The sequence below is a fragment of the Pezoporus occidentalis genome, unplaced genomic scaffold (assembly GCF_034315485.1).
Source record: "Pezoporus occidentalis ecotype Australia unplaced genomic scaffold, CSIRO_AGI_Poc_V1 ctg4, whole genome shotgun sequence".
Classification (NCBI taxonomy): domain Eukaryota; kingdom Metazoa; phylum Chordata; class Aves; order Psittaciformes; family Psittacidae; genus Pezoporus; species Pezoporus occidentalis.
In genome coordinates this window covers 23575981-23588186 of record NW_026915724.1, presented here as the reverse complement: position 1 = coordinate 23588186, position 12206 = coordinate 23575981, and the positions used below count along the sequence as shown (strand labels likewise).

Sequence of the window (12206 nt, the reverse complement as noted above, 5' to 3'; positions counted from 1 at the left end):
TTTATTTTTCTAATATAAGTATCTGTCCACAGTGTATATGTAGCAGTTAGGCCTTTGGGAATGCAGGAAAATGTGTTGTACCCTTCTGGCAGGAGCTGTCACTAATGAACTCGGATGTGAGGCCAGCCTCACTGTACCAGATGTTAAATAAAGAGCATCCTCTGTGCCAGAGGGGTCGCAGTTTGGTGCAAATGTCAGTGTGTTAGTTTTGATATAAAGGCTTATGAAGTAACATCCAATAAATGTTTCACAGATAAAGGCATGCAAATACCACTTATGTGGAGGAACAACTTTGACTCCATCCCATCTCAAATGGAGAGTTAAAGATTTTTAAAATGCATAAAAAGCCCTCTAGCTTAAAAGCTGCAATATATGATCCTCAAGAAGTACCGACATTACATCCTCAAGAATGAGCTTTATCTACTGGACCAATAGTAGTAATATTAATTGAGTTTGGACCTTTCTGAAAGTTAAGCTGTCTGAAAAGCACGTGCAGGCAGGGTTTATACATGGAGGCTGATTTTAGCCTGGGGGAGGCAGTCTTCCCTGACTGCCGTTCTCTCTAGTAAATGGGAAAGGAGGGGTTTCCTGACAGGGTGCTTACAAAGGCCTCTAAGCTGAAACATAGGAGGCTGGCAAAATATATATGCGGGGAGAAATTTGTCTCTTTGCATACTTTCTTGATCTGTGAAAGTTGGCTGTCTTTGTATTCGGGGATTATCCTGTGGGTGACTTGTGTGGGTGCATAATTTGGTGCATCTATTCTGAAAGCAGAAGAGATTTCCATTTTGAAATCTCTCAGCAGTCTTTAAAATTACAATAGAGGCTATATGAGGTTTTGCTAATGTGAAAGAAGCTGGGCAGGAGGCAGGAATATTAAGACCTGTCAATGAGAACTGAATCTTGAATTTACAGCTTCCCAGCCCTGTGCATCCTGAAGCTAATGCAGCATGATATTTCACACAGAAAAATGAGCAGAAGCCAGTAAAATAAAATTCTGTAAAGGGAAACGTGAAGTGATTCTTGTCTAAGGGAAAAATAAGATGTCTGACTGCAACTATTGATTGGGGAATACTGTGTAGGCAAGCAAAGTCTTACAGAATAAGTTCTGGAACACAGCAAAAGATACAGTGAAAATAAATTGGCCACATTGAGCTGTCACAGAGAATAGATGCTGTACTGGTTTGAGTCAGCAGAATTAGCTGGTGAAGCAATTAAGATGATTAAGGTGCTCAGCAGAATACTGGTTGGGGCTCAGGAACAGTGCTTAAGTAGTGAAAATAAGAAAGCTGAAGGGTGTTTGGTTGAAATTTTCCACGCTGATGAAGGGGGCGGGACATAGAATGTTTGAAGAAAGTGAAGATCACTCTGTCAGAATGTCTTCTTCCCTGACTTTCATTTTGTATGTAACACACAGAAAAGCATATGTGTTGTCCTGATTGCCTATAAATGACTCTGCCACCTCTTTGCCTGCAATTTGAATTTGGCTTCACCTATTTAGACTTACTCACTGGGAGTTGAACTATGACTATGTTATGCCCTAAATTACAGGCTGCAAATACCTGCACTGCTTAGCTGCAGACCTCTGAATGAGCTATGATGCAGACCTGGTTTCTTCCCCCTGCATCCCCTTTGTTCTTCTGTCAGCTGTGTTGTGATGCAGACTATGCCCCAACATTGTGCTGCTAGCCAGAGGTGAAAGGAAAGATCTGATATAGCATGGAACCCTATGCCCATTTGCTGGCAAGCATCAATATTGTACAAACCGTTCCTGCTTTTTGACCTTGCTTTTTTCTGCATCACCACTAGAATCACAGTTTCAGAGAGAGAGGAGGAAGTGCCATTTTTCTTTGTGTGGCTACGTGAAGTAGCAACCTAATTGTGATTTTTGATACAGCTATAAAAATGGTATCTTCCTAATAAAGCTTCAGATATCCAGACAAAAATCATGTCAGTAACATATTCACGTGTTTTAAGGTGATGCCTTTAAAGCTGCAACTTTCTCAGTACATGTAAAATTCTAATTGTTTAGTCATCTGTGAAGAAGTGCACAGTTCCAGATGTTGCGTTGATCCAACCTCAAATGTAAAATGTCAGATATTCTACCAAAATAGTCAACAGTTACTGTATTGACATTATTGACAATTGAAGAAATTCATACAATGGTTCATCAGGACTACCTGCTCAAGATTTCATTCTCAAAAAAGCCTTCAGTGTTTGAGGAATCATATGGCAGTAAAAGAATTTTCAATGGATATGTTTATGCACAGAAAAAGTAACTTGAAATGACAAACCAGGAATATCTGTTAGGATGATATGTCAAATTTAACATACACCTGGCTTCCATTCTCCCTGGGTTGGTTGTTTATACACTATACTATACACTATAACTATTTTTTATACTCAGCCATTGGCTCTGACAGTTCATTCCCTTTCATTCTTTAGAATAAGAGATGTAGCTCCTGTAATCTTGTAGGTCTTTACCACAGAGAAGCTCCTTATTCTCAGTTTTTGCCCATTTCTTTTATTCTGGGTTGGTTTGTGGGGTTTTTTGGGGTTTTTTTTTTTGAGATTTCTAGGCCACTGGAATAGCCAGTGTTCGGATATCCATTACTAGTGAAGTAACTAGATGTCCTTCACAAAAAATGGGAGCGAGATGGAGACATCTGTGTGATACCGTGTTTTGCAATATGTGACTGAGACATGAGGTCTGTCTCAAGTTCAGAAGTGGAACGAAGAATGGTCAGTAGCTATTTCTTTCCACTGAAAAGTGGCAACTGGCAAAATCAGATAGACTTGTGAAATGTTTCTGTAATCCCTGTTCGATAGTTTTAAGATAAGATATTTACAGGCTTTTGATATTTTCAGTCGTGCACCATTTTTATCTCTCTTCTCTCTGTGCCAATGTTTCAGACAGAGGAAAAATGGAAGAAAGGGGAGAACAAAAAAACCCTGAAAAGAGTGTAAATAAATTCAATGCACAGACTATTCCTTGAATCACCATTCAGTCTTTTGTAAAACTCTACAGCATAAAATGCTGACAACTGGAAGTACTTACAATTTTTGGTCAGAACTAGGTAAGGTCTCACAGAGCAAGAGACTTCTCTAGAGCAAAGATTGCTTGGATTGTGCTCTGGAGACAGCTGTTTTCTGCCTGCTTCTCAAAAAGCATTCTCTGAAGCTCTGGTTGCTCTTCATTCATGAAAATGAGCAGCACAGCACCATGGTTATGTTTTTTTAATAATTGACAGCTTGCTTAGTTCCTCATTTTAGCTTGTTAGCTTCTAGTAATCTTTCCCTTTGAAGAATTTGACTTTTATAAAGTGAGAAATTTAAGTTCCCTTTGCACAGGGGTTATTCTCCTTCACAAAATTTTAATGTTTAACTCTAGATTTGTGAACACTATTGCACCCCTTCTAAAGAACAGTGCATCCAGTTGTCTTACAAGTTCTCCAGTGGTCTTTAAAAGCAGCCATGTGGCGTGAAGCAGTGATAAGCAAAGCTATCTGACCTAGCTCTGTAGTTAAACTACACTGGTTTCTGGAAGTGAAACAGCTCATGTAGCTGAATGTGCTGCTTAAACTTCCCTACAAGCTTCCCATTGCAACTGTTTTGTGGGGTCACACTTGATATGTTAAAGTGAATATATAGGTTTGGATCTGATCTGGTTTGAGTCCCTTTGTAGAATACTGTGTTGTGGCATACATGTGGGAACAGTATACTTCACAGTGTCCTCACATACAGTGTGTACCCTTGGACTAAGCATAAATTACAGATCACCTGATGTGAATTTGTAGGGGCCTGTGTCCTGTGATGCATGGTGCTCATTGAGGTGATCCTGCCAGCTTTTTCCTTCCAAATTGCTATTACCAAAGAAGGCAGTTTTTCAGCCAGTGGAGGTTTTCCTGCTTGTGATTCACGTAACTAAGGAAATATGTGAGAGAGAAGCTTTGGTGCTTGCTGGATTTTAGAACAGGTCACTTTTTTGATCTGCAAATCTTGACAACTTAAATGATGTAAGTCTCCTTGGTTAAAAGCTTTCACATTAGAACTAAAGAGCATTCACATTCAGTCCTTCAATTCTGTTCCTTTGGGAGGTGCCTGTGATGATCTGTATCTTGCAGATATCTGGTGGCTGAAGACAGAGCTTTTAGGTGAAAGCAAAAGATTTAATTTGGGTGGCATAATGCTGTAGATAACTGAAAGGTGTTAGTCAAAGCCTGTTTCACTTTAATTCATCTTGCAGGAATTGCTCTTGGCTCTTGTGATGAAACATATAATGAATGAGATTTCTTTTAAATACGGAAGAAAGGAGAAATGCACCAGGATTAAGGATTAGTGAACAGTGCAGTGGGGATCAGATTAATTTCTGTTTACCCAAGTCACTTGTATGCGTGGCTCTCATTCCTTTGGATGCCAGAGAAATCCAAGTGCTGATTCCTTGATAGTGTGAGATAAATGATAGTGTTGAGTTAAATGTATCTGCTGTAGCTGGAAATCCTTAGAAGTCCTTGAATACACTGAGGAAAATTAGCAGGTTACAATGGATTCATGTACCTCCTTCTGAATTCATGCATCTTTCTTCTGATCTTGTTCTTTCTTGTGATAGTTAAATACACCGAATTCCAACCATTTATTCCAGTTTCTAAAAAAGCTAAGCATTGAAAATTCCATTTACTCAGTGATGTGTAGTGTGAAGTGTTTTTCTCAGGACTTCTAGGGCTTTGAGTGTTTGAATGGTGCAAAATGCCTTTGATAGCTTGTGATTTCTGTGTGCTAAGAAGCAGTAAGAGCAGAAAAAAACAATCCCTGAAGAATTCTGTTTCTTTTCCTCTTGCCACATAGGAGGAATCAGTACACAAATCAGCAAGTAGCAGCAGCATCTCCCCCTCACAAGTGGAAGACCCCTCTCAAGAAGGTACCAGCAGCAGAAAGAGTGAGTTTTGATGAGAGAGCCCAGTGGCTGCTTTTACACACTTGTGTTGTCACCTGCTCTATGAACTTTGGCTGAAACTTTCATAGAAAGCGGAGGCTGAGTGTTGTTAATGGAACAAATCTCTAAAGCTGAACCCTAGAACCTGCTGAATAGGTCACATGTGGTTAATGATTGAAAGGCATTAGCCTCCATTATATGTGGATGTTTTTGTGAAACAGAAGGTGTCATACCTGAAGTTGATGTGAGACTGCAGAGGAGCTCAGAAGTGAACGCTGGGTAGTCTAGCTATGCTCTTGTCATGGGATAATTTGTTGCTGCAGAAACACATTCTAGCCTAAGACCAATTTAAATGTTTCCTGCATCTCTGTCACCATGGCAGTGAATGTATTTGTTTGAAAGACACTATTTTTCGTAAGTACTTACTGGGAAGAGGGGAGGATCTGTTATTTCTTTTTCTCAGACACAGTTATTGTAGGCTTTACAGTGTAACAATATTTTTCATTTGTTTCAAATTGTTTCAGTTTCCCTGGAAAGGTTTTGTAATGAAACCTGTAATCTGTGCATGTATTTTCTGTGTACAGTGGTGAAATAATTAGGATAAGCCAACACCCTGAAACACCAAACTTATATATGATGCTAACTGGACAGTATAACATAGAAACTAGCCTATATTTGCTACTTTTATGGGTATTCATATTTTCTTAATCTGGAAAATGTGATGAATGTGATACCTGTCTTGGTGCTCTGAGTATGGATGTGGGAATTCTAGCAAATCCGTGGCTGGTTTACGTACTGAGCAATGTATCCAACAGTCTGACTCACAAGAACTAATTTTTTAATACTGGTTGAATCTGCAGTGCCTCCAAAGTTCTTGCCCATATCATCTACGCCACAGCCTGAGAGACGGCAGCCACCTCAGAGACGGCACTCCATTGAAAAGGAAACACCAACCAATGTGAGACAGTTCCTACCACCTTCAAAACAGAGCTCCAGATCACTTGTAAGTGGAGTGGGTGGTAGGAGAGAGAAAAAGAGGCATGCTAAGAGTATAATGAAAATTAAAACTTGGCTTCAGTGTGATTAGAACTTGACTCAAAGAAAACTTCTCAATTCAGAAACAGCCCTTGGCTACTAAAGACGTTTTGAAATCAAGATTTGAACTTTGTCTTGCTAGCATATTTATCCACAAAATCCCAGGTACAGGTGCCTCAGAAAACATTTGCACTTTGATTAGGACTCTGGGTAAGGCCATGTGTCTTGATTTTATTTCAGAACATTACCCAAACAGACAAACTTCACCTTACTGATTTTCCATTTGAGTAGAGACAATTCCAAAGCAGTGGATCTATTTGGGGATTTTGGGTTTTTTTTTTTTAGTTGTTGGAAGTATTTCAGTTAATGGGTGAATGAGCAAAACAGTTTCTTTCCTTCCCACCTTAAGAACTTGTGTAGTAATGTTTATACGTATGAAAGCTCTTTCAGTAATCCAAATCAAGGTTTGTCTATGTTGCTTTGTTGAAGTTACTGAGTCAAAAACCTTTATTATTGCTTGAAAAGAAAGTACATTTGATCAGTTAGCCGTAATTGAGAGCTGTTTTCCAACAGGGTATAAACAGCAAAGGGTGTGAAATCCTGGTTTGTTTATGCTGACATACCAATTAGTGCTTTGTAATTTTATGCAGGTTATATTCCTCATCGATTTTCCTACCAGCAGGGTTTAAAGTATGCCCCATGAGGTGCTAGTGAATAGAGAAATCGATAAACACATACTAGTTTTGGAAGGAAGGGAATATTCACTTGTCCCATCTTGTAGCACAGTGGTATTAATGGCCTTTGAAGAGTGTTTTTGTTGGCCCAAGAAATGGTAGCTGGGATCCATACCTATTAGATGATGAAGTTAAACAGTAACAAGAAAATAATCTCCAAATATTCCCACAACATGCTTCCTCCTTCTCAGAGGGTCTGCTGGGGTTTGTGTATTATATCCTTCCAAATAGAATGGTAGTTTCTCATTCCAGTTGAAGGTCAGGTGGTACCATGTTGATAAATGCACAACATGAGTAGACTTCTGCCAGAGTGAATTTGAAGCAGAGCATACTGCACCAGAACATATTGCACCAGAACATACTGCACCAGAACCAAGCTAGAGGGTTCCTTCAGCATGTGTTTGAAGACACTAACATATAAAATGGATCACTCTGTTATTGCCTGCTGCACTCACTGGAAGCACAAGCTTTATTTTCCGATAGGGCTAGAGTCATTCACAGACATACTGTTTAAAGGGAGGAGAGTAGAAAGCATTATATACTCCCTCTCTGTCTGTTCACTGACTTATGCCTAGAAAAATATCTGCAAAATAAAGCCATTGCAGAAAAACTAACTCAATTATTCTACACACACCCCCCTACACCCCCCTTAAAAATACTAAAGGAAAACGGAGAAAAAGCCATTAATTAAGTAAGGTTAATGTGGGAACAGACAGGAAAGGTTTTGCTGTTTCTTTTGTTCTTGGGGTATTTTTGTGGAGAGTTTTTTGGTTTGGGTTTTTGTGTGTGTGTGCGGGGGCTGGAGTTAGTCTTTAGAGGACAGTCACCTAGCTTGGTTTTTGCTATGAAGTGAGAAAGAAGGAAAATCAGTAATGAAATGATGTTTTGTTAATAACCTATTTTATTTGATGCCTAGAGAGCTATTCTTTAACTTGGCAATAGTGCCCTCTAGGGTGTAACAGACAGCTCCCGCAGTACTTTTGTTTTTAGTTTTTGTAGATGATATCTGATATGCGGGCACAGGCCCAGTTCCATGCTTTGACTTACTGCAAGTCTTTCCTTCCCCAGAGGGATGCCAGCTTCTTTCAGTGGCTGCGCCAGATGCTGCATTTGTAATGTTGCCATTCCCGGAGTGAACGCTTCTCAATAAGTGCAGAATTATTATTTACTTTTTATTTGACTTCACACTTCTTCATCCCTTCCTCCAGGATTGATGGAGTTTCATTTCTTATCACCTGCTCCTGTGACTGCATTTCTCACCAAGGTGAAAGAGGCCTCGTCAATAAATAGTCCTCAATGCCAGTGAAAACAGTCTCTTAGCAGGATTAGCAGGAAACTGGTCTGTCTTGCATACTAACGATGGTTTTGTGAACTGGCATCTCATCAGACAGAGGGAGTCAGACCTAAGTAGGTGGGGAGGGGAAACAAACTTGGAAAAATACCAAACATAGTCCTTTTGGTATGTCACCTTGGCAGCGCTACATGGAAAGGTGGGGCAGCCCAGTGACTGGGGGGTTCAGCCTTGTGGTGTGCTTACCGTAGTGAGTTGACCTGATCCTTAATGAGTGAGATGAAGCCAATGAACTGGGAAGTATATATGGATGTCTTTGCTTTTTTAATTATTACAAGTATTATCATCATTATTTTTTTCTTGACTCAGAGGACCAAAGCTAATGGTTTCATTTATACACAGCATTCGCTTCTCTGCTTCGTATCTATTGTTCAGGTTCCTAGGATAACCAGTTTATTTCCAAGGATGGCTTTCAGACCACTTTTTTCAACTATGCAAACAGCTTCTCTGCTCAGCTCTCATCCCATTGAAGCAGCCGTGTGTGGGGTGGCAGGGGCTATGTACTGTCTCTGTGAGAGAGCTTTTGCCAGCAGGTGGAAACCCACAAAGGTTTGCCTCTTTTTGCTGGCTTTGGAAATCACCTTCACCAGCATGTTCCCTCGTAGGGGAGCACTTCCTAAGCTGTGGCAAGAATTAAAGCTTAGGCTGGGACATTGCACCTGATTGACATTGATTTCAATATGTGTAGGATATTTGTGTGTCTTCAATCACCTCACGGGGAAAAGAAATCAGTTCTGAAAGGACAGCAAACTAAAAATGCAACATCACAAGATTATCAATGGGACAGACCTTAAATCTTACAGTACATGAAGATCCTGCAGCAAAAATCCAGCAAAACTATTGTAATTCTTGGACTATGTCGAAAAGAATAAGCTTTATATTTCTACCAAGATATGCTATGTAGAATGGAAGGGCATTTGCAGTCTGTTTTACTTGAAAAGCTACATATTGTTCTGGTCCTCAGCTCACTTACGTATCAGAACTTGCAGGATAACTAATAGCTATGTACCAGGGAAGGCAAATCCACTGAAAGGAAAAACTGATTTATTTAGCCCTGTGTAGAACTGAACATGAATAATGTAATTTTTTCCTTCTTTTTCTTGTCTCAACCAATAAGTGATAGTGTGGAACCTTTGCAGGAGAGTTTATAGTTGAGATATCCAGTTGACTTCTTAAAAACTTGTAGTGTGCAAAAGCAATGAGAGTTTAGAGTGCTTGACTAATTGGGAATTGCAGAATTTAGAGGCCAATTTGGCACTTGGTCATATCACAGTTTACTAGTGCAGCTCATTTGAACGCCTAGTGACACCCTTTAATGACAAGTTTTACAAGGAATATATTAGTGTAAAAATGTGTTAGTCATAAGGACCTATTAGGTGTGTGTATACTGAAGATAACCTACAAAGTACTTTATTTCACATTATGGATATGTAATTCTTACTACCTGCTTTTCTGAGTGAAAAGATACACATATACACCTTAAACTATTACGGTGTATAGAAGATGATTGCACAGACAAAATGTTAAGCCAGTTCTCATGAGGATCATGGAAACTGCAAGTTCCAAATAGTATTTTTAAGTAAGATTTTTTTTCCCCCTTTCAAAATAAGAATGCTCACTTCTCTTTAACATTATAATTAGTATTTATTATAATTCCAGAAAATCAAGACCATTCAAACCACATTTTGTCTTTAGTATGTTCTGTTGTATGCGAGTGTTGCAGAGAGCTGGAGTTCTCTCACTTGGAGCGGCCTCATTTGGGTGGAGATTATTGTTGGAAGTTTGAGCAATAACTCCAAAGCATCATTGTCTAATGAAGTTTAGTCAGTGCTTAGAGTAATTTTCATTAATTTCAATGCCTTAGAGGTAGTGTAGAAACAAAAGAAAGATTTTCCTGTTACTTATTTCTATACCAAAAAGGGGGGTGGGGGGAGAAGTCAAGTGGTTTTCTGAAATCGGCATAATATTTATCTTTCATTTAATGTTGCATTAACATTTTGTTGTCCTTGTGTAAGCTCTGGAATTAAAACATTAGCATTTAAACATGTGAACATTTTCTATGTTTCCCCTGTCGCCTGCTGGCTATTTCTATTTGCTTTAGTGATAATCATTTTTGATTGGTACAAGTGATCCACGCTATTCCCCTAGTACCTGCTCTACACCTGTAGCAGATCCACAGACTTTCTTCAAAGGAGCAGTATTCCCTGACATCATCGTTCTGTAAATTAAAGGAATGGGCGTTCATGAGGGGGAAGGAAGAGCTTCAAGTAAGAAATGTCTTTCGAAAGGCCTTAAGGCTCTGATTGATTACAAGCATTCAGTCAGCCTCATTCACCTCAGACAGTTTCTCTCAGTCTCCCACGATGCAGACTCAAGGGGGGTTGCTGGCATTGTATGCATCTCGCTTTCCCACCCACTTCCTCTCCCATCTCACCCCAGCTTCTCCATAGCGAGACAGTTGCTATGGGGAGAACCCAGACTGAAATGCTGAGAAGCTGCTGGTTAGCTGTAAAGTTGCTCATAAGGAACAGATTCTTTTGGTTTGGCTGTGCAGTTTTACACCTCAGAGCAAATTGCAGTTGCTTTTGATGTAGTTTGTTCTTTCCAGAAAACTAGTGATTCTATACCCCAAAGGTTTAGCTGGCAAATCTAACAAAGTTAACTCAATTCTAGTCTTTTGTGGGGTACTTTAAACAGAGTGAAGTGTCTTTGTGTTCCCTTTCTAGATAGGTAAGACAACAGTTTTTAAAAATGTGGTGGTTCCTAAATGCTAATGTTTGCCAGGTCTGCAACGTAGAAAGATTTTCTTTTTAATCTAATGGAAAGACAAAACAGACCTCTGAGTACGTGGAAATGGAGCATTTTACTGCTAATCCAATTCATCAGTTCAATTTGTAAACGAGATCTCCAAACTGTCAGCCATGTCTTTTTATTTGCAGGAGAAATTTCCTTCATTTATTCAGAGAGCATTACATGTCATTGTCATTACTACACAGTAGCCCCTCTGGGCTGACTGAAAAGGTTCACTAAGCATAAAGCGATGGGAGTTCCCACAGAGGTTTCTGTCTTTCTGTTGGAAATGTATAATCAACTACAGGGCTGGATTACAAATTGGGTTGGGGCTTTTTATTCTCTGGTACCAAATTCAGGAGTTCTCTGCACAGTATTCTCCTAAATGCTGTAATACAGAACAGATGCAGAATTTTGTAAGTGGAAAGTTGCCAGTCTCTATTCGAGTCTCTGCCATTAATAATGCAACATTGGGTAACCCATTCTCCTGCTTTATATTTGAAGATTATTCTACAGAGCTTAAATTGCTGCTGTTACTTTTCTGGGGCAGGAAGGAGAACTTTTCTGCCTGAACTGACATAACCTTTTGTAGCCTTGGTAAGATTCTGATCATGTGAGCACCAAGACGTGGTACCACTGAATAAACATTTCTGTTAGAATGGGCTACTAATAACTTTCCTTGGCCACTCTGGGCATCACACAGTCTCAGAGAAATTGCGTGTTTTCAAACAGAAGTCTTAAAAGTAAAGCCATCTGCCAAATTACCTTTTCCCTTTCAAATTGTAAACCTGAACATTGATTGGTTTGAAACAAAACATCATAATAACAATCAGAGAGAAGGGTCAAGTGGTTTGAGGAGGAAAGATGAAGAAAACCATCATTGTTCTGAAGGCTGAACATCAGACCATTTAGATCACGCTTATGCAGTCTCTGATGGTTTGGAACTCATGTGATGCCCATGAATGAGCCAGTGCTATTCCATTTTGAAGGGAGAAATCCTCTGTTCTCTGGACTTACTAACCAGGTGGCTGGTTGTCTAGGTTGAAGTCTGGAAGAAGCTATTTGACTTTGAAATAATACAGGTTTTTTGGCTTCCAGGAGGAGTTCTGTTACCCAGTGGAATGTCTGTCTCTGACAGTGGAGGAGGTCATGCACATCCGTCAGGTGCTTGTGAAGGCAGAGCTGGAAAAGTACCAGCAATATAAAGATGTCTACACTGCTCTCAAGAAAGGAAAGGTAGGGCTGAGCCTGTGGAAGCTCCAAAGCTTTTTGAGGGAGGCTGGTCGCACAAGCCTCCTATTTACACATTTGTTTCTTACCCTGTATTGGAGAGAAAGAAGAGATATCCACCAAGCATCCCCCT

The 12206-nt window shown here is 39.7% G+C and overlaps 1 protein-coding gene across 6 annotated transcripts in view; it reads left to right on the top strand.

Moving 5' to 3' along the window:
- The window catches only part of SPIRE1 (spire type actin nucleation factor 1), a 132551-nt gene that overhangs the window by 110977 nt on the left and 9368 nt on the right, over positions 1-12206 (top strand). For 3 of the 6 annotated variants that reach the window (XM_062633015.1, XM_062633013.1, XM_062633019.1), the window contains 4 exons: positions 4846-4936; positions 5794-5936; positions 8429-8602; positions 11942-12079. In XM_062633015.1, the coding sequence (XP_062488999.1) occupies positions 4846-4936; positions 5794-5936; positions 8429-8602; positions 11942-12079 (546 nt within the window). The remainder of the gene's footprint in view (positions 1-4845; positions 4937-5793; positions 5937-8428; positions 8603-11941; positions 12080-12206) is intronic. The other 3 variants (XM_062633016.1, XM_062633018.1, XM_062633014.1) reach the window with 2 other exon arrangements.